Raw genomic sequence first — 23,397 nt, 5'->3', positions numbered from 1 at the left:
GTAATAGCTCAATAGGCTGAACAAATAAGAAAGAGGCTTTAGCTATATTCTTAGTATCTGTACCCAAAGCTCCATCCATCCTGTGCATCTTCAGTTGCGCTACCACACCAAAGTTCAGGTTGCTGTTTGGCAACTACTGTGGCATGCCTGGAGGGGCAATGTGCTGTGAGAATCTATTGGGGTCTTAGCTCCATAAAGTTGACTGAATACTTGGCTTAAAGACACACAGGTCGCTTTTGAGTTTATTTACATACATACATACATACATACATGCTTGTTAACCTACTTACTTATACACGGATTGTGAACAGGATCTCATGAAACCAATCCTAGTCAGCCTCATACACACCATGTAGCTAAGATTGACCCTTACTTCTTGATCATCCTGAGTCCACCAACCAACTATTGCGACTGTGTATAAGCACGACAACTTCCAGGTTCTGGAATTAGATCTTGATGCATGACAGGGACAAGGGAAACAAAGTTGCCAAATGCCATTTTAAATACTGGAGTGAGTAAGTGACAATACGCTAAATAAAAATGACAGAGGAAAGAGTGCGTAATTTATCAACTTCAGCAGAAGTAAGAAAATTAATTAATTATAATTAGAAGGCATCACACTGTAGAAACTAAAAGTTTAAGGAGTCCTTAAAAGAAAACCACCTCGAAGATGGTACACTCATTTAAAACCATGTTGGCTTTATTATAGGAGATTTCATAAGAAACTCAGAGTAGATACAGGGAGATCCATTGGAAGAAAATACAAGCTGAATGAACATAAATAGGAATCAAAATTAGCCCAAATTAATGGCTAATAGCACCTGGAAAGTCATTTTTCTCCAAGGATGGGGATATTGAAAGGTAACCTATTCTTCAATAACAAAGAGCAGGGAAGGGAGGCGAATTTGATCAAAACACATTATTATCTTTTACAGTTGCTCAAACAATAAAGGATAATGCAAGTTGCTAACCTTCAAGTGTTCTGTTTAATCTGTATAAGTCATTTCTTTAATTCCCTTTATTGTTTGGATTTTAAGATAATTGCCAAGAGGCTATTTAAAACAAAGCATCCAAGATCATATTGTATTATTGAGTGAGGAGCTCTAAGTAGAACCTCCCAAATCTTATTTATTCATCTCCCAAGGTGGATCCTATTATTTAGGAATGGTCCTTTGAAATGACTATATTAACTCCAAGGGCACGTCTGGCTATATGCTTATGAGTCTTAATATATTTGTGATTTGAATACAATTGTGAACAAATTTTATCATAAATAATATTTAAAAAAACATAAACAACAGCAACCATTTAATCCAAAGAAATTGCCATAGAGGATATAATTTTAAGAGAGAGTGGTGAGTGGAGCTCCTATGATTGTATAGCTTCTATGGTTTCTCAGATGTCTTTCTTCCCCTTCCAAATAAACAAGCAAGCTATCTTGTTCTCTATTTCTCTTCGTAATGCAGTGCCATTTTCTGATTTATGTATGTGTATTTGAGCCTTTGAAAGTGTGAAATGTTATTCTTTTCATATTTGCTAAACCTTACATAGCAGTACACTTGAAACTTTCACATTTAATCACTGAGTACATTCTGCCTAACAAAGCTGTGCATTATAATCCTCCAGTTATTACAAGATTTCTGCTGTCTTGGATACATTACACTTCAATTACAATTACAATGCTTTCTTCTTAACAGCTTCTTGTTTCTGAAGGATGAGTCTCAAGGATTATGTTATAATGAGAACAAAGGTTATTGACTGCTTTTCACATTTTTCTCTGAGATGCTTTGCCAGCTACACAGGAGTGAATTTATGCCAAGATCTTTTCTCCCCACAGGAAAACATAATGGAAGTAATCAGAAATCAAGAGTTTTTACTCCTTCCAGCTGAAGAGCTCCATAAACTACTGGCCAGTGATGATGTAAATGTTCCTGATGAAGAGACCATTTTCCATGCACTGATGATGTGGGTCAAGTATGACATGCAGCGGAGATGTAGTGACCTGAGTATGCTCCTTGCCTTCATAAGATTACCACTGCTTCCACCACAGGTAATTTTGTGCACTTCTATGGCAATGCGTGCAATACTAAAAATCCCTGCATTATAAGCAAACATTGCAACATGGCTTTTATTATTTTACAGCATTTTCTGAGTTTAATGAGGTACTACATTCAAATTAGGTAAGGTCAAAAAAGTTATGGGTGAAGGATCATAGATCTAAATCTCATCTCTCTTTGTTTGTGTGTGTATTCGTACTTGCTTCTAACATTATGATAAACTTTAATTTTGAGACAAGATCTTACATTATAAATTTTTATTTTACTGCATGCATATTCGGTTAGATAACAAATTTACACTTACTAAAGCATCTATTATCTATTTTCTGTTTATCAGTTATCTGTATATACACACACACACACACACACACACACACACACACACACACACATATATATATATATATATATATATATATATATATATATATTAAACTTAAGACATGTTTAGCATAAGGGAGATTATGTCTGGTACTGGAAAACTAGCCAATTGCCTATGGCAAGTGAACTCATGGACCTTGAAAGAGAACTTAAAGCCATCAATTTACTAAGCGGGCATGAGCTCTGACTACATTCTAAATACTCTCTTCTATGTTCTTATACTCTCTTAATTTATGCATGAATTATGATGAAGTAGTATGATAATCCTTTGGTGGAAACATATATTCTTCACATTTTTAAATTCATTTGGATGACATTTCAAAATTAACAATGGGATCCAATATATTCTTGAATGGTAGAAACTTATAAGACCACTTATCAATTAGTATTATAGAACCTTTGTTAATTAGAGATAGGGAAACAGAAACCCACTAACTTACTCTATTGATGAGGACAGAGGGTAAAAGTAGGGATAAGAATTTCTAAAAGTTGACATAACCTTGAAATAAGTTCAAAGTCACCATTCTTTGGCTAGTAAAATCATCTAAGAAATCATAAAAATATTCAATAACCAATTTTAACTAGAACTCAGTACCTTAGAAACTCAAAACCATGAGTTGGAAGTATCACAATGCTTTAAGTTAGATTTTGTGAATAAAATTCACTAGTTTCACATGATCTACTTGTAATCTAGCTTCACAGAGTTGTAACAGTACAAGGCTGGTCTACATGCAGCAAATTTAACCTAGGATGTACACTTTCTGGATACTTATTGTCAAAGAAGCAAATTAAAAGTGGAATAGACCACTGAAATACTATGTGGAATTGAAGGTGCAGAAATACTATCAAAGGAGACCAAGGCTTTGCATTTCATTCATCATATTTATGTAGATATAAACCACCATAAAATATATCAGAGTGTAAAATAAATTTTAAAAAATAATGAAAATGAGAAGCTATGAAATCATAACGATGAATTGAAATTTCTGGCAAAATTTAAAATTGGAAAACTAAAAGTATATCTATGCCAAAATTGAAAAGCAGTTGAAGTTTATAAGGGAATAGCTGTCTTTCATTTAGCTATTGCCGCTAATTAGGGACTAAAATTACAGCCAATGGATTTAGATGCTTCCTCTGAATAAATGATAAGAATCCTCTATGATACAAAGCTTGTTAAAGAAAAGGAGACATGTATTTAGGTAAGAAGACAATAAATACATTGTGATTCTCAGTACTGGATATTTCCAAAGTATCCACTTTTCCTTTCGACACTAAGAATTCCCAAGTACTATATCCTCAGTATTGGCAGTCAAAGATAGTGATAACAGTGACCACTGATAGGTTCAAGGATATTAAGCACTAAAAAAAAAAATGATTGATTGGTTGATTGATTGATTATCATTTTCTTTTATCTGGCCATTAATACTAACCTAGTTTCACTATTTGTTGAAATGTGGGGATTTTGAAGGTAGAGTGGTATTCATGATTTTTCAGCAATCTGCTGGACAGTTTGCCTCTTTTTTTATAATCCCAGGACTTAGAAGGTTGAAACAGAAGAAGTTTAAAGTTGGGTGGGACAGTTAACTATTTATTTTTTAGCACCATGTATATTGTGGTGTTATTTATTGGGAAAGATGGAGGGGTAGGAATAAGAGAATTATGGCTAAGATTGTGGTAAAATACTGTCTTCTGATCATATGTCTCCTCGCCATTCCTATACTCTACTGTCATCAGAAATGCATAAAGCTTTTTTCCAATATATTTTCATTAAATTGATATATCAGAAAATCAATACTTTATATCATTGTTCCTCCTATATGGTTGCAGACTCCTTTAGCTCCTTGGGTACTTTCTCTAGCTCCTTCATTAGGGGCCCTGTGTTCCATCCAATAGATGACTGTGAGCATCCACTTCTGTATTTGCCAGGCTTTGGCATAGACTCACAAGAGAGAGCTATGTCAGGGTCCTGTCTCCCAGAGTTGTATCTCTAGTTGCGTATTTAGCAGAGAATTGCCTAGTCAGCCATCAATGGGAGAAAAGGCCCTTGATATTGCAAAGGTCAAATGCCCCAGTACAGGGTAATGACAGGGCCAGGAAGTGGGAGTGGGTGGGTTGGGGAGCAGGGCTGGAGAAGGGTATAGGGGGTTTAGGGGATAGCATTTGAAATGTAACTGAAGAAAATGTCTAATAAAAAATGTAAAGGCTTAAAATAAAAGAATATCAGGAAGCTAAGTAGAAAAAGAAAGAAAGAAAGGAAGGAAGGAAGGAAGGAAGGAAGGAAGGAAGGAAGGAAGGAAGGAAGGAAGGAAGGAAGGAAGGAAGAAAGGAAGGAAGGAAGGAAGGAAGGAAGAAAAGCAATACTTAAACTGTCAGATTGTTCTCTGGACTCCATATTACATAAGGGTTTAGATTTTTGTTTTTTATATTCATCTATTTTGTGTGTGAATACGTGTGCATGTGTTCATATTCATCCATATACCACAACATGTGTGTGTTAGATCAACGGAGAACATGCAGGAGTTGCTTCTCTGTTCCCACCATGTGAGTTCCGGGACCTAACTTAGGTTGTTTCTTGACAGCAAATGTCTTACTTCCTAAGCTATATAAATATCTTGAGTTAGTATCATTTTATCATTCTATAGATTTCTCCTATTTCGAGAAGATGTATTTGCTCATAATGGGAAATAAAGGTTATTTATTCCTTATTTAACAATATTAATTAGAGCCTTTTAAATATTGTCATCCTGAGAGGCATAAACATATTGTGTGTTTCTTCCTTATCTTTCAAGTAAGAGATATGTGTTCATAATTTTATGTATTCTTTCAAGCAACAAATGCTTAAAATAAAAGACAACATTTTTTTTTCATTCCCTGTCTACATATAGGTGGAACTTAAATCTCTATTACTGATGTGAATGAATACCATTCTATTAAAAGTCCTTTATGTACAATGTTTCTCATAATAAAAGCACAGATACTAGGTTTTCATACTTGATTCACAGAGATAAATGAGCTCAATGAGTTTAAGCTATTAGATCTCCCACAGCTAGAAGAATATCTGGCTTTGTTAAAACCCTGAGCTGGTGGGACACAAACACACAGAAAGATCTACTGCTATACCCATCAGTATGTTGTTCTCCAATTTGGAAGATTAGAACTATATTTTTGAATCTAGCAATTTAGAAAGTCTTCTAAAAAGTACTAATTCCTTTAATATATGTAGCATTTTTGTGTAATATGTATCAATTTTCTGGGTAAGAAGTGAGAAAATTATGAATGAACATGGTATCTTCTTCCCACTAAGGCCTAAAACTCATATATATATTTTTAAGAATCCATGATGCAGGCACATGAATTCTTCTAACAGAGAAAACATGGGCCACATTCCTGGGGGGGCCTTAAGTCTCTCCAAGGTTAGGTTCATCTCTCACTGAGGCCAGACCAGACAGTCCTCTGTTATGTATGTGTCGGGGCTTCATATCAACTGTTGTATGCTACCTGTTTGGTGGCTCAGTGACTGAGAAATCTGGGGGTTCAGGTTTGTTAAGATTGCTACTCTTCCTATGAGATCGCCTCCTGGACTTCTTCCAGCCTTTCCCTAATTCGACCACTGAGGCCCCTGACTTCGTACATCGGTTGGGTGTAAGTATCTGTTTCAGTCAGCTGCTTGTTGGGCCTCACTGAAGGCAGCCATGCTAGCTAGGCTCCTGTCTGTAAGCACACCATAACATTAGTAATAGTGTCAGGCCTTGGAGCCTCCCCTAGACATGGATCCCAGTTTGGGCCTGTCACTGAATCTCCTTTCCCTCAGTCTCTTCTTCATTTTTGTCCCTAAAGTTCTTTAAGATAGGAACAATCTGGGTCAGTGTTCGTCCCACCCACCCCCCCTCTGGGATGGCAATCACATTCCTCTATTTGATGCCCTGTCTTTATGCTGGAAGTGGGTTCCACCGAGTTCCCTCTCCCCACTGTAGGACATTTCACTAAGGTCCCTCCCTTTGAGTCCTGAGAGTCTCTCACCTCCCAGACGATGGTTTATCTTGGAGTGTTCCACCACCTCCTACCTCCTGAGGTTGTCTGTTTCCATTTTTCTGCAGATTCTCAGGACTTAACTCCTACCCCCACCCCACACAGTTCCTGATCATGTTGCCCCTTTTCCCTCCCATTGCCATCTCCTACCCAGGTCCTTCCATCCCTCTGCCCCCTGTGACTGCTTTCTTCTCCCTCCCAAATGGGATTCAGGCATCTTCACTTGAACCCTTTGGTTTGTTAACCCTCTTCAGTTCTGTGGATTGTATCCTAGGTATTCTGTACTTTATAAGCTAATATCCACTTATTAGTGAGTACATACTATGCATGTCCTTTTGGGTCTGAGATACCTCACTCAGGGTAATATTTTCTAGTTCCATCCATTTGCCTGCAAATCTCATGATATCCCCATTCTTAGTAGCTGTATAGTATTCCATTGTGTAAATGGACCACATTTTCTGTATCCACTCATCTGTTGTGGGCCATCTGGTTTGTTTCCAGCTTCTGGCTATTACAGATAAGGCTGCTATGAACATAGTGGAGCATGTGCCCCTGTGGCATGGTGGGACATCTTTTGCTATATCCCCAAGGATGGTATATCTGGTTCTTCAGGTACAGCTATTTCCAATATTTCTAATTAAAAATTATTTTGAAAAATAGTCAAATTAATTGATCAAGGAGCTATGTTTTAAAAGAAAGAATAGGGAAGAATTTGGTTTAACCAACTGTGATATAGTTAGGATTATATAAATAGTTAACATCAAATGAATAGCTCACTAGCATATGAAAAACTACCATGAACTATTTGCAAATTCTGTATAAAGGAAAACACCAAAGTTTTCGTAAACATAATAGTAAAAAATATAAAAAAGTAAATATCCTATATACCTATAGGATATTTATTCAGATATTTATTATGACTACAAATAAATGAGAAAATATGCTTCCAGTAATGCATAAATCATAGAACCTTACAATACATTCGTGGGTGTTTCTGTGATTCTGTTTTTCAACTGCCTTCAAAGTTCTATGATGAAAAAAACAATAATACATTATACTTGGTGGCATAATTTGTAATTATAGTAAGAAAAAGACTGAAAGCAACAAAGGCCTGGATGTAAATAAGCAAAATAATTAATAAAAAATAAAATAAACACTGTTTAAAAATCAACAAACACTAACAAAAATAATTGTTGATAGTTTACAACTAGTCATAGCAGCAAATTAGTGACAAAAATGTTTAGTTATATTGAAAATATTATTATGTATTCACAAAGCATTTGGCCACCCTAAGTTGGCCATAAAACTGGCATTTTCTTGGATTATACACTTTCATGTTTTTATGTTGCTAAATGTATTGCATGCTTCTGTGTTTAGTTTCTTTTATGGGAACAAGAGAAGATCCATTCTGATATCCTTTATTAATTATGAATGGCCCCGTGCTGTTATAAAGTATGTTATTGTAATTTGGCATGGAGAATACAATACTTCCTGGAGACAATATAGCTTTTAAGAGAGAAAACTAGTAGACAAACTGAGTTTCAGAAAAATAGAAAAGACTAAGAAAGTCTCAGAAACAAAAAAAAATGTCAATAATATGGTAATGAAATGCAAGAGTTTATCCTGATATAAATCCAATTATTTGACTTCACAATAGGAAAGATCACATGAAATGGCCAAATGAAAGAAAAGGATCTATAGTTATCTTCCAAGAATGAATTCTATTATTGTAAATAAGGGTTACATATATCTGACTTCATAATTTTTTGTAAATACACTAAAGTTTAAACTTTTAACAAAATTATAAAAATAATAAAATTTAAGTTAATTTCCTGAATACATAAACATGCATGAAATGAAGAGTAGATCTAATTTGAATTTTTAATTTCTGCATTATTCTTTTTTCATAGAAATTGAGTGATGATGTTGGTTTGAAATTTAAAAGTGTAGTCTCATAACAAATTTGCCACTGAATTTTACTTGACTTCAAAAACACACTTACAATATGCATATAAATATGCATTTATAACATGTGTGGTTAAAAGTCCAGACAGTGCTAGAAGCATAGGTTGGTGGCACAGCAGTTCCTAACAAGTTCAGGGTCTTTAGTTTGACTCTCTGTACCATGTAAACACTGAAATATCACAGAAATACTCATTTGTATGTGTGTGTTTGTACTTCTGCAATTTGACCTTAAAATGAATTTATAGGAACCAAAGAAGCAGGTTGGTAGTAAAAGGCCTCTTCTTTCAGAGGTTCCAGGTTCAGTTCTTAGCACACACAGCAGGTGGCTTAAACCACCTGTAACTCGAGTCCCAGGTGAACTGACAACCCTTCCTGACCTCCTAGAGCACCCACATGTAGCTACTATACAGAAACTCATACAAGGACATAAATATAAACGGAAGCAAAAGGAGAGGTGCGAAAACTTAGGGACTATACCACTAAACAGAACTGACCTAAAAAGTGATCAAAAAATCACATATGATTACAAAAAATATTTAACAGTGAGCATCAGTAGACAGGCTATCTTTCATATAACACATGTTTACCTTTTCAAAACTTTAAATTATTAATCATAAATTCCTAATAATGAAGTGTATTGATTATTAAGAGAGACATACAATAGTGTGCTTGTAACTGCATTTCTTCGTCATTTTACAATTAAACTCATTCCCTATAGCAAAAATATAATGGTTGAAATTCTTCAGTAGAGAAATTGAATACCATATCAATTTAGGACAATATGGTTAAATCTAGTAACAAGGAAAATAAAGTCAGGGTCATTTAAAGTATTTTATGTTAAAAACCATACATTACCTACATATCATAAAAACATGTTTCTATGAAAAGCAGTAATAAATATACTAGCAGAGGCTCTTTGTGTTTGCATAGCATTGCAGCAACAAAGGGGAAGGTCTGCAACCTTTGTCCCCAATGGAAAAATGACAACTGACCAGATATCAGTGACATAAGAAATCTGTTTTCTGCAAAAATTGTGGCCACCAGTAAAATATCTTATGAAAAGGAAACAAAGTGACAAATAGCAACTCAATCCAAAATCAGGATTTGTAAATCACAAGAGAAGACACACAGAGCTCTCTCTCTCTCTCTCTCTCTCTCTCTCTCTCTCTCTCTCTCTCTCTCTCTCTCTTTCTCTCTCTCTCTCTCTCTCTCACACACACACACACACACACACACACACAATTTGTATGATTTATTTACTTTTATTTCCACAATGTACTCACTCTTCAGCATGGAAGTGCTCCAAATTTTATCTGCAGCCACTGTCTAATGTGTTTTACATTCTTTTCCAAATTAGAAAAGAAACAAATGACTTTAAAAATAAAGAACAAAATAATCCCATTAATATCTTTCTTGGATTCTCAGCAGTTTTTGTTTTTTGTAATTGTTTAATTTTTAACATTAATGGTTTCTACTTCCTGAAGCTGCAGTTCTTCTGAACCTCCACAGCTTGTATATACAGAATAGCAGTTACTTCTTTTTCTGTATGCTCGATTGTACCTAGCCATGAATTCTGAGTTTTGATTTCTGCACCAAGCTCTCTAAAACACACATCTCTGTCTATCTTTCCTTTGTATGTCCCTTTAACTACTGTAAACCTCAACTCTGTGTCCATTAGCCATCTGAGATTTAACACAAGTGAAATAAGAGTATTTCAACCTCCCAAGACTTTTATATTTTCTTTCTCTAGAAAGAGAGACCCATTGATCATGCAAATTTCATCTGTCTCAGTACAGGGGAACACCAGGACCAAGAAGTGGGAGTGGGTGGGTGGGGGAGTGAGTGGGGGACTTTTGGGATAGCATTGGAAATGTAAATGAAATAAATACCTAATAATAAATAAATAAATAAATAAATAAATAAATAAATAAATAAATAAGTTTCAGAGACTATTAAAAACAAACAAAAAAAAGAATCACCCTACTATCTAGTTTCTCATGCCTAAATCTCATCCATTCATCCTAACTACACTCACAGAGCCTTGAGTATTCAGTCTTTAATGAAGCCTCTCTGGCTCTACCATACAACATATTCTAAACGTCTTTCTTTGTTTTTATTTTCCTCACTACCCTATTATGGAGCACAGCACCGTGTTTTCCGTGTCTAAAGGAAAGGCCCTTATATACCAATGTTTGATTCTACTGCATCTTTAACAACCACACTTGCCATATATCCGTCTGACAGAATGTTTCCATTGCACATTGGTTGACCTGAAGCTTAAAAATGACTAAACTACTAAAAACTGATTTTGTACAGAATTTTACATAAATTATCTCAAATATACTCATTTAATTTAATTTTTCTCTAATTTTCAATATTTTCTAGGAAGCACTGTTTCAGTGTATGAAGGATACAGAAGTATTTTTTATTAGATATTTTCTTTATTTACATTTCAAATGTTATCCCCTTTCCTAGTTTCCCCTCTGAAAGTCCCCTATACCCTCCCCTCTCCCCCTGCTCACCAGCCCATCCACTCCTGCTTCCTGCCTCTTGCATTCCTCTATAGTGGGGTATAGAACCTTCACAGGACAAAGGGCCTCTCCTCCCACTGATGACTGACTGACTAGGCTATCCTCTGCTACATATGCAGCTAGAGCCGTGATTTCTTTGGTTTGGTGTTTTAGTCACAGGGAGCTCTGGGGGTACTGGTTAGTTCATATTGTTGTTCCTTCTATGGGGAATAGAACACCCATGGCTTGTGCTGTAAGATCAAAAATTAACAAATGGGACCTCATGAAATTGCAAAGTTTCTGTAAGGCAAAGGACACTGTCAATAGTACAAAAACACAACCAACAGATTGGGAAAAGATCTTTATTAATCCTAAATCCTACACAGAGGGCTAATATCCAATATATACAAAGAACTCAAGAAGTTAGACTCCAGAAAACCTAATAACCCTATTAAAATGGAGTACATATGCAGCTAGAGTCAAGAGCTCCTGGGTACTGGTTGGTTCACAGTGTTGCACCTACAGGGTTGCAGATCTCTTTAGCTCCTTGGTTACTTTCTCTAGCTCCTCCATTGGGGGCGCTGTGATCCATCCAATAGTTCCACTTCTGTGTTTGCTAGGCCCCAGCCTAGTCTCACAAGAGACAGCTACATCACAGTCTTTGCAACAAACGCTTGCTAGTGTATGCAATGGTGTCATCGTTTAGAGGCTAATTATGGGATGGGTCCCTGGATATGGCAGTCTCTAGATTGTCCATCCTTTTGTCTCAGCTCCAAACTTTGTCTCTGTAACTCCTAACATGGGTGATTGTTTCCAATTCTAAGGGGCAAAGTGTCCACACTTTGGTCTTCGTTCTTCTTCAGTTTCATGTGTTTTGCAAATTGTATCTTATATCTCGGGTATACTAAGTTTCTGGGCTAATATCCACTTATCAGTGAATACATATCATGTGAGTTCTTTTGTGATTGTGTTACCTCACTCAGGATAAAGCCCTCCAGGTCCATTCATTTGCCTAGGAATTTCGTAAATTCATTCTTTTTAATAGCTGAGTAGTACTCCATTGTGTAAATGTACCACATTTTTTGTATCCATTCCTCTGTTGAGGGGCATCTGGGTTCTTTCCAGCTTCTGTCTATTATAAATAAGGCTGCTATGAACATAGTGGAGCATGTGTTGGGACATCTTCTGGATATATGCCCAGGAGAGGTATTACGGGATCCTCCAATAGTACCATGTCCAATTTTCTGAGGAACCGCCAGACGGATTTCCAGAGTGGTTGTACAAGCTTGCAATCCCACCAACAATGGAGGAGTGTTCCTCTTTCTCCACATCCTCCACATCAGCATCTGTTGTCACCTGAATTTTTGATCTTAGCCATTCTGACTGGTGTGAGATGGAACCTCAGGGTTGTTTTGATTTGCATTTCTCTGATGATTAAGGATGTTGAACATTTTTTCAGGTGCTACTCAGCCATTCGGTATTCCTCGGGTGAGAATTCTTTGTTTAGCTCTGAGCCCCATTTTTTAATGGGGTTATTTGATTTTCTGGAGTCCACCCTCTTGAGTTCTTTATATATATTGGATATTAGTTCCCTATCTGATTTAGGATAGGTAAAGATGCTTTCCCAATCTGTTGGTGGTGTTTTTGTCTTATTGACGGTGTCTTTTGCCTTGCAGAAGCTTTGCAGTTTCCCATTTGTCAAGCCTCAATCTTACAGCACAAGCCATTGCTGTTCTATTCAGGAATTTTTCCCCTGTGCCCATATCTTCGAGGCTTTCCCCCACTTTCTCCTCTATAAGTTTCAGTGTCTCTGGTTTTATGTGAAGTTCCTTGATCCACTTAGATTTGACCTTAGTACAAGGAGAAAGGAATGGATCGATTCGCATTCTTCTACATGACAACAACCAGTTGTGCCAGCACCATTTGTTGAAAATGCTGTCGTCCTTCCACTGGATGGTTTTAGCTCCCTTGTCGAAGATCAATTGACCATAGGTGTGTGGGTTCATTGCTGGGTCTTCAATTCTATTCCATTGGTCTACTTGTCTGTCAGTATACCAGTACCATGCAGTTTTTATCACAATTGCTCTTTAGTAAAGCTTTAGGTCAGGCATGGTGATTCACCAGAGGTTCTTTTATCCTTGAGAAGAGTATTTGCTATCCTAGGTGTTTTTGTTATTCCAGATGAATTTGCAGATTGCTCTTTCTAATTCGTTTAAGAATTGAGTTGGAATTTTGATGGGGATTGCATTGAATCTGTAGATTGCACTGGAAAGAGATGCCCAGTGGACATGCAAACTTTATATGCCCCAGTACAGGGGAATGCCAGGGCCAAAAAATGGGAATGGGTGGTAGGGGAGTGGGGGGGGAGGGTGTGGGGGACTTTTGGGATAGCATTGGAAATGTAATTGAGGAAAATATGTAATAAAAAATGGGGTACAGAGCTAAATAAAGAATTTTCAACTGAGGAATAATGAATGGCTGAGAAGTATTCTTTCATATGCCATTTATACCAGCCTCTACAGTAAAATGATTAAGATCCAAGGTGACAACCTCACAATTTGATTTGTCATCATACAGATAAGATATAAATAAATGTATATATGTATATATATATATGTATATATATACACATATATATGTATATACACACAAATATAAGTATAAAGACAAGATATAAATAAATGTTTATATATATATATATATATATACACACACACACACACAAATATAAGTATATATGTACATATATATTTGGAAGAAAGCAAAGAGTTCTATTGCAAAATCTCATTTTGATTTTTTTCTGTAGGCAATAACATCATAACTTGCTATGACCTGTAAAGCATAGAGAATTATTAACGTTTTTCTAGTATCTATGGGAGTATCTAGAACAGGAAATTAACCTCATTTTTTTTTTTTGCAAAGTCGTTTCTAGCAACAGAACAACTAAGTTTAATAAAAATTGACTAGATTAAAAAGAACATTTCTTTTGTAGTGTGATAAATCAGCAAAACAAAGCTCAGTCTATGTAAAGCAAATTAACTTAAAACTTAAATTGTATAATAAGCATTTTTGTGCGTATTAAAATATTATAGTAACACATACCAAGAGGCCACGCAGAGCATGACCAATTACTTTTCTCAATTAAACATTAAAGGGAATTTAATATTTAATCATATATATTGTGCATAGTATGATTAAATTAGAATAGGATCCAATAAATTTTAGAGATTTCAGAGAAATAATGAAGCACTTGTAATAAGGCAAAAACCATGAAAATCCTTAGACCTTACAATTAAGACTCTGGAAAGAATTATTTCTTGGAAAAATGTGTGTGTGTGTGTGTGTGTGTGCGTATGCGCAGATGTGTGTTTGTATGTGTGTGTGTGATGTAATATATGTATATTTGTCAGTCAATTGTACATGCATATTATGAGATGCAGACTTTGGCGGTACTTATCTCCTTTGTTCTTCATATTACTTTCTCTTAATAAACTCATCAATTGGATACTTGCTAACCAGAGAGCTCTAAGGACCTGTGCATCTCCCATCTGTAGAGTTATCGAAATACAGGATCATGCTTCTTATTTTTACACGAGTGCTAGCTAGATTTCAAAATGAGTTCTTCATAATTGTACTGCAGGCATTTTGCTGACTGATGCATTTCTTCAGCCTACAAAATTAGCAAAGTAATGAATATGAATGCCTCCAAATAAGCCATATTTGGCTTTATATATTCAGAAAAAAATAAAGTACAAGCTCAGGCATGCACGCAGATAGAAATTTCAACCAGGAAGGTTTATATTAATGATAATTATCTGTAACTAACAAAATTAGGAAACAAGGAAGGATTAAAGAATGAAAAGTTAACTCTGATGAACAAAATAGTAGCACTGTAACAGTAATGAAAGCTTCATCACAACTCAGAACAGCTACTACTGAAATAACCTATTAACAATTGGGTACAGAGCTAAACAAAGAATTCTCAACTGGGGAATACTGAATGGCTGAGAAGGAACTAAAGAAATGTTCAACTTCCTTAGTCATCAGGGAAATGCAAATCCAAACAACCCTGAGATTCAACTCTAGACTAGTCAGAATGGCTAAGATCAAAAACACAGATGCTAGTGAGGATGTGGAGAAAAACGAACACTTTTCCTTTGTTGGTGGAATTGCAAGCTGGTACAACCACTCTGGAAATCAGTCTGGTGGTTCCTCAGAAAATTGGACATAGTACTACCAGAGGACCCAGTTATACCACTCCTGGGCATACACCCAAAAGATGCTCCAACATATAACAAGGACATATGCTCCACTCTGTTCATAGCAGCCTTTATAATAGCAAGAAGTTGGAAAGAACCCAGATGTATCTCAACAGAAGAATGTATACAGAAAATATGGTACATTTACAATATGGAATGCTACTCAGCCATTAGAAACAATGACTTTATGAAATTCTTAGGCAAATGGATGGAACTAGGATATATCATCCTGGGTGAGGTAACTCAGGCACAAAAGAACACACATGGTATGGGCTTACTGATAAATGGGTATTAGCCCAGAAGCTCAGAAAATCCAAGATACAATTCATAGACCACATGAAGCTCAAGAAGAAGGAAGACCAAAGTATGGATGCTTCAGTCCTTCTTAGAAGGGGGAACAAAATATGCATGGGAGCAAAGATGAAAAGTGTGTCTATGTACCACAGGAGGGCCTCTAGCATGTGGAATCCAGAATAGGGCTTCAAATTTCCTGGAGCTACAGTCACACTTAGTTGTGATCTTCCATGCAAATCCTGGGTATTGATCCTGGGTCTAGAGGAAGAACAGCCTCAGGTGTTGTTTACTCCACCTTCCATTTCCGTTGTTCCTCAAATATTTTCCATTATATTTTCTATAAACCTCTTCAATTGCCTTGTCCTTATGTCAACAGTCATAAAATACATTTTTTTTCAAAAATTATTTTTATAATACCATGAATCCAACACGACAAAAATGTGAAGTACAAACATGTGAAGTACAAATTATTATAGTAAAATTCATTGGCTATCATTTTTTACTTTCATTTTTTATTTATATATGTACAAGTTTGCATTATGCCTCTGCGTGTGTGTGTGTGTGTGTGTGTGTGTGTGTGTGTGTGTGTGTGTGTGTGTGTGTGTGCGTTTGTGTGTGTATACATGTGTGACTTCCATGTGATTGTTCTCAAAGGTCAGAAGAAAGCAAAAGATCTCTTGGACCTTAAGTTGCAGGTCTTCTATCTATCCTGGATACTCAGACTTGCACTTGGAGTCCTGTAAAAGAACAATAGTATTCTTAACTGTAGATTCAGCTCTTTGGCCCTCAATTATCATAATAAATAAAAGAAAACAAACTTTGGTTCAGTGAGACTGCTCATTGGGTTGAAGTACTTCCCTGACAAGCTTGGGGAATCTAAGTACCTTTCCTAGAACCCATTTTAAAGTAATGGCATAGTGATGTGCATCTGTCATGCCAGAAGTCCTATAAAGAGAAGTAAAATGAAGTCAGAGAATGGTCACACGCTTGGCAATGTCTAGCTTGGAATACAAATGAAGACAGACAAAAGAAAAGCCTGTCTCCATAATATGAAAAGAAAAACTCAACCCCCAAGCCCCAACATGTTTTCTCTGACCTCTATACAAGTACTGTAGCTTGTATGTACCTATATATACAGAAGCATATCACACACACAACCAGTCAAATTAAAAATTAAAATCTCTCTCTGACTCTTGCCTCCTAACTCTTCCACTCCCTGACTTTTCGTAAAATCATAGTTAACCTGTATGAAAGATTTTTGGGAAAAACCACAAAGATATTTTAGGTAGCCAATGTCATGAGGTTACTTTATATTTTAAAATTGGAAAATTCTTTTTAAAAAATCACAATTGTATAAAAAACATATTTTCAATGAGAGCAAATTATCCTAAATTAAATGTTATATAAATCTTATATTTTAAAATACTAGCCCTCTTATTCTCTCCCATTTATAGGAGTCTGCGTGCTGCAAGTTAGCATTCACATTTTTCCTCATCAACCTGAGGATAGGAACATTTTAGTGAATTCAATAAACCGGCCAGTACAGACCTGCAAATGAAGTAATAAATAATCAAGAGTATGTTAGTCTCAAGCCAGTCATCTGTGAGAAATTTCTGAGCCATTAAACAATTTCCCAATTTACTACAATTCAGCATAAGTACCATTATCTTTTCCAAATATGTTGGAGAATCAGAGAGAAATGTATGAAACAGGAATTTAGGGGATGACAAATACTTAATAAAAATAAGCACTGGAAATCAGGCTTCAATGGCAGTTACTTATAACATTTTACACTATAAAATAAAAGATGCAATTTAATCCTGACCATAATATTTTATCTCATATTAATATGCACTCTTACTGTTTATTATTTTAATGTGTGCTAATTTATAGGTGAAACTTGACAGAGAAATTGGCTATATGTAGGATCAATTTTAAACAATTTGTAATGTTTTCTGGAGAGCAAACTTATTTTTCATGATCTTGTGTTCAAAGCAAAAGTCTAGTAATATATTATCACATTAAAGAATTAATTTCTCAGCATCTGTTTTTTATTCTGTGTGTGCTGAGTGTTGTCTCTTATTTAATAAGTGCCCCATTATAAGTGCTTTACCCTGTGTTTTCATCATGATAACATTTCCCTTTCATCCTCCCAGATCCATTCCTCCTGTCTTATTTAGAATTTTAGTACTGTAAAGAGACATCATGATGAAGGCAACTCTTATAAAAGACAGCATATATTTGGGATCACCTTACAGCTTCAGAGAATTAGTCCACTGCCATCAGGATGGCAGCATGACAGCATAGGAAGACTTGGGGCCAGAGTAGCTGTGAGGTCTCCATCTTGATTCAAAGCTAGCACAACGGTACTGGATTTTACAGTGGACAGAGCTTCAGCATAGGAGACCTAAAGGCAGGCCCACACTGTCACATGGCCTCGAACAAGGCCACACCTATCCTAATAAGGCCACACCTCCTAACAGTGCCACTTGCCATGGGTCAAACATTCAAACACATAAATCTATAGAGGCCATACATATTCACAACACCATATTCTACTGTCTCTCAGGATTGCATCCATAACATAATGTAAAATACATTTAGGAAAACTACAAAATTCCCCATAGTCTATACTAGTCTCAACAATTTTTTTAAAAGTCCAAAGTTCAGTCACTTCTGAGTTTAATGCAATCTCTTAACTGTAATCCCCTACAATATCAAAATCAAAAGTCAGATTGCATTCTTCCAATATATCCTGACTCAGGATATTTGTTACTGTTCCAAAACTTAGGGAAGGGAGTACAGTAAAGAAAGTCTATGCCAAAGCAAAGCTACAAACCAGCTGAGAAAACTCCAAACACTATGTTCATGTCTGATGTTAAGGAGTTCTTCAAATATCCAACCTCTTTCACCTTCATTGACTGAAACTCTTTTCTTTCTTGTGAGCTGATTCCACTCCCAGTTAATAGCCTTCCTTGACAGATATCCCATGAGTCTGGCATCTCTAAAACCTAGGGGTTTCCAAGGCAATCCAGGATTTAAGTTCACAGCTTCTCACAATGACCTTTAACAGCTTCACACAACGGACTCTTGAACTTATATGCAGTGACTACCGTAAGTAAGCCTGTACTTTGTAACAGAGGGACTGTTCATTTCTGATTCTGTGTCCAGAGCCATGTAGCTGAAGATTCCAATGTTTACTGCTTGCTGAGACTGGAACATGGCTTCCCATTCAATTACATCTTCACTACCTTTCTGTTTTTTGTGTTTCCTTCACTGGCTAAGCTTAGCTGTCCTGGGACTTGCTCTGTAGACCAGGCATGGCTTGAACTCAGAGATCTGCAGGCTTCTGCCTCCTGAGAGATGGGATTAAATGCAGGTAACATGAAGCCTGAATCTAAGCTTTTCTTTAATTGCATTTTCAGAAGTCAGAAGTTTAGCAAGGTAGGGTCTTGGCCTGAGATCACCAAGCCATTAATTCTATATAATAATCATTGAACACAGGATTTAATTCCATTCTACCTTCTTGTGCACCTTTAATCCTTTGACCATAAAGCTTGTATTTTTTCTTACCAAGTGTTCTAATTGCAAAATATTCTCTTCATAAGAATGAACTTCATGATAGAGTCTATACTAGTCTGTAACTAGACTATAGTAGTATATTGAGATTTTCTTTGCCAATGCAATTAATCTAAATCTCTTAACCTTAGCCTTAGGAAGATTCTTCAGACAAAGATATAATGCATTCAACAAAATATCACAAGAATGGTCTGTCTCTAAGAAACATACTAAAATTCTTCTCCTCTCAAAACTCTTGAGCCAGGCCTACACAGCTCAAAATAACCTTAGCACCACTGTCTTCTATACTCCTACTAATATTTCCCACTAAGCCCCACTTAAAACATTCCACTGCTTTACAGAGTCAGCAGATCCACATTCCATCAAACAAAAGCATGACCAGGCCTGACACAGAAATATCCCAATCTCTCGTACCAACTTCTGTCTTAAAGTTGTATTTTGTTGAAGAAGCAACATTACCTAGGCAACTCTTATAAAGACAAACATTTAATGGAGGCTAGCTTATAGTTTCAGAATTTTAGTCCATTATTCTCATGAGGGGAAGCATGGGAGTATATAGGTGTTTAAGGGTCAGAAAATCATAGAAGCATGACCCTAGACTCAGATAGTAAGTAAAGACAAAGAGCATTTATTCTGTAGAAACATCTAGCATGCAAGGGTTACCATTGTTCAGAATGGCACCCCCCACCCCAAAGACATTCAAGTCCTTTTTATAACAAAACCGTTTAATTGCTTCTGAAACAACAGACAGGCACATTCCAAGGGGTTACAAAAATCATTAATCTAAGGTCACTTTAAAGTTAAATACCACAGGACCATAGGTTCAAAAACGGGAGATAAGATATTGACTAGATTTATCTAAACAAACCCTCAAGGACAGCTTAGTTATAATATTAAGCATTCCATGAATCTGTAAGCTTAATAAATGATGAATATTAAGCCTGATAATTTCTCCTAGTGTATATTTACGTAGGCATTCTCTGACATAAATCCTGTATTCAATTTATGACCTTAACTTATGTGCAAACTCGTAGTGAGACTTTTACCATGTGACAACAGACTCTGAAAGACATAAAAGTACTAAGAAAAATGGGCAGAGATAACTCTATCTCTCCTTTCCTCCCCAAGACTTCAACTTAGTGTTGAGAGCAATTTCCACCTAGAGAGGACAAAGGCTGCTTTCCCTATCCTCCTGCTTTGTCACTTAGAGGTGCTAACAAAAGTCTGCAGCTTCCAGCCTCAAAGGAACAAAGGACAAAGTACCTTAGTAGTGGTTTATGAACTAATTTCTGGGAGGAGATAAAATTGGATGAGAAAAACAAACTCCTCACAAGTAGCCTCAGAAGGGGTGTTTGAGAACAGTAAAAGAATGACTTGAAGTCAATCATGGGTAAAAGCTGGCAGCTCTATGTTCTCCTGAAGATGCTCCCTAGCTAGTTCTTCACTGGAGAGAGCTCTCTGCTCAAGACAGCTCTCTCTGGCTCCATAAAATTCTAAAAGCTCTCTGGATAGCTCATGGGCTTTCCAACCAAGGTCAAAAACCTACAAGAAAAAAATTCTTTGGTTTTCTAACCAAATTCAGGAAGCCCACCTGGGAAATTACAAAAGAAAATAAAATAGTTTTTCAGAAAGCACAACACTTGAAGATAAAGCCCAGTCTTTTATTTACATATCAATACAGTCACTTACCCAAGGTTCTCTTTTAATTATCTGACAAATCAGCATTTTAAGACCTTAGCCCCTTGATTCTCAGGAAAAGACAGCAAGCACATTTTTAAAATACTTTTTATTAGGAATTTTCCTCATTTACATTTCCAATGCTATCCCAAAAGTCCCCCATACCCTCCTCCCCATTCCCCTACCCCCCCCCCCACTCCCAATTTTTGGCCCTGGCATTCCCCTGTACTGGGGCATATAAAGTTTGCAAGTCCAATGGGCCTCTCTTTCCAGTGATGAGATGACTAGACCATCTTTTGATACATATGCAGCTAGAGTCAAGAGCTCCAGGGTACTGGTTAGTTCATAATGTTCCACCTATAGGGTTGCAGATCCCTTTAGCTCCTTGAGTAATTTCTCTAGCTCCTCCATTGGGGGCCCTGTGATCCATCCAATAGCTGACTGTGAGCATCCACTTCTGTGTTTGCTAGGCCCCAGCATAGTCTCAAAAGACACAGCTATATCTGGGTCCTTTCAGCAATATCTTGCTAGTGTATGCAATGGTGTCAACCTTTGGAAGCTGATTTTTGGATGGATCCCCGGATATGGCAGTCTCTAGATGGTCCATCCTTTCGTCACAGCTCCAAACTTTGTCTCTGTATCTCCTTCCATGGGTGTTTTGTTCTCAATTCTAAGAAGGGGCACAGTGTCCACACTTTGGTCTTCGTTCTTCTTGAGTTTCATGCGTTTAGCAAATTGTATCTTATATCTTGTGTATCCTAAGTTTCTGGGCTAATATCCACTTATCAGTGAGTACATGTTGTGTGAGTTCCTTTGTGATTGGGTTACTTCACTCAGGATGATGCCCTCTAGGTCCATCTATTTGCCTAGGAATTTCATAAATTCATTCTTTTTAATGGCTGAGTAGTACTCCATTGTGTAAATGTACCACATTTTCTGTATCCATTCCTCTGTTGAGGGGCATCTGGGTTCTTTCCAACTTCTGGCTATTATAAATAAAGCTTCTATGAACATAGTGGAGCAGGTGTCCTTCTTACCAGTTGGGACATCTGCTGGATATATGCCCAGGAGAGGTATTGCAGAATCCTCAGGTAGTACCATGTCCAATTTTCTGAGGAACTGCCAGACTGATTTCCAGAGTGGTTGTACAAGCTTGCAATCCCACCAACAATGGAGGAGTGTTCCTCTTTCTCCACATCCTGCCAACATCTGCTGTCACCTGAATTTTTGATCTTAGCCATTTTGACTGGTGTGAGGTGGAATCTCAGGGTTGTTTTGATTTGCATTTCCCTGATGATTAAGGATGTTGAACATTTTTTTCAGGTACTTCTCTGCCATTCAGTATTCCTCAGGTGAGAATTCTTTGTTCAGCTCTGAGCCCCATTTTTAATGGGGTTATTTGATTTTCTGGAGTTCACCTTCTTGAGTTCTTTATATATATTGGATATTAGTCCCCTATCTGATTTAGGATAGGTAAAGATCCTTTCCCAATGTATTGGTGGTCGTTTTGTCTTATTGACGGTGTCTTTTGCCTTGCAGAAGCTTTGCAACTTTATAAGGTCACATTTATCGATTCTCAATCTTACAGCACAAGCCATTGCTGTTCTATTCAGGAATTTTTCCCCTGTACCCATATATTCGAGGCTTTTCTTTACTTTCTCCTCAGTTTCAGTGTCTCTGGTTTTATGTGGAGTTCCTTAATCCACTTAGATTTGACCTTAGTACAAGGAGATAGGAATGGATTAATTAGCATTCTTCTACATGATAACTGCCTGTTGTGCCAGCACCAATTGTTGAAAATGCTGTCTTTTTTCCACTGGATGGTTTTAGCTCCCTTATCAAAGATCAAGTGAGCATAGGTGTGTGGGTTCATCTCTGTGTCTTCAATTCTGTTCCATTGGTCTATTTGTCTGTCACTGTACCAGTACCATACAGTTTTTATCACAATTGCTCTGTAGTACAGCTTAATGTCAGGCATGGTGATTCCACCAGAGGTTCTTTTATCCTTGAGAAGAGTTTTTGCTATCCTAGGTTTTTTGTTATTCTAGATGAATCTGCTGATTGCCCTTTCTAACTCAGTGAAGAATTGCGTTGGAATTTTGATGGGAATTGCATTGAATCTGTAGATTGCTTTCAGCAGGATAGCCATTTTTACATTAACCCTGTCAATCCATGAGCATGGGAGATCTTTCCGTCTTCTGAGATCAGGGTATGCAATGATGAATTAAGAATTTTTTACTAGAAGAGAGACAAATATTATTATAGAAGTAACAAATCACATTTAAATTGGATGTAAGGCCCACTCTATAAAATCAAATTTGTAAATACAACTTTTAAGATAACACCAAACATGAGATTAGAGAAATCACAGACCTAGGGAAAATATACTACTGTTATTCTACTAAAGTAACATAGTAATGTTTGATAATAATTATTAATAATAATAATAATAATAATAATAAATGTCCTTTGCAGACTATTATTATTTCAACTTGACACCATCTAGCATCATCTGAAAGGTGAGAACATGAATTTAAAAAAACACCTCTGTAAGATTTGGACTTTAGGACATTTCCTTAGTTAGTGATTGATGAAGGAGGGCATATTGACAGTGGTGATATTCCAGAGTTGGTGGTGCTAGCTTCT

At 36.5% G+C, this 23,397-nt stretch overlaps 1 protein-coding gene across 1 annotated transcript in view; it reads left to right on the top strand.

Moving 5' to 3' along the window:
* Klhl1 (kelch-like 1) overlaps positions 1-23,397 on the top strand; it is a 413,770-nt gene that overhangs the window by 236,982 nt on the left and 153,391 nt on the right. The window contains exon 5 of the mRNA NM_053105.2: positions 1,838-2,050. Coding sequence (NP_444335.2) covers positions 1,838-2,050 — 213 coding nt within the window. The remainder of the gene's footprint in view (positions 1-1,837; positions 2,051-23,397) is intronic.

This window comes from Mus musculus, chromosome 14 (assembly GCF_000001635.26).
Source record: "Mus musculus strain C57BL/6J chromosome 14, GRCm38.p6 C57BL/6J".
Lineage (NCBI taxonomy): Eukaryota > Metazoa > Chordata > Mammalia > Rodentia > Muridae > Mus > Mus musculus.
This window is presented reverse-complemented; position numbering and strand designations above follow the sequence as displayed.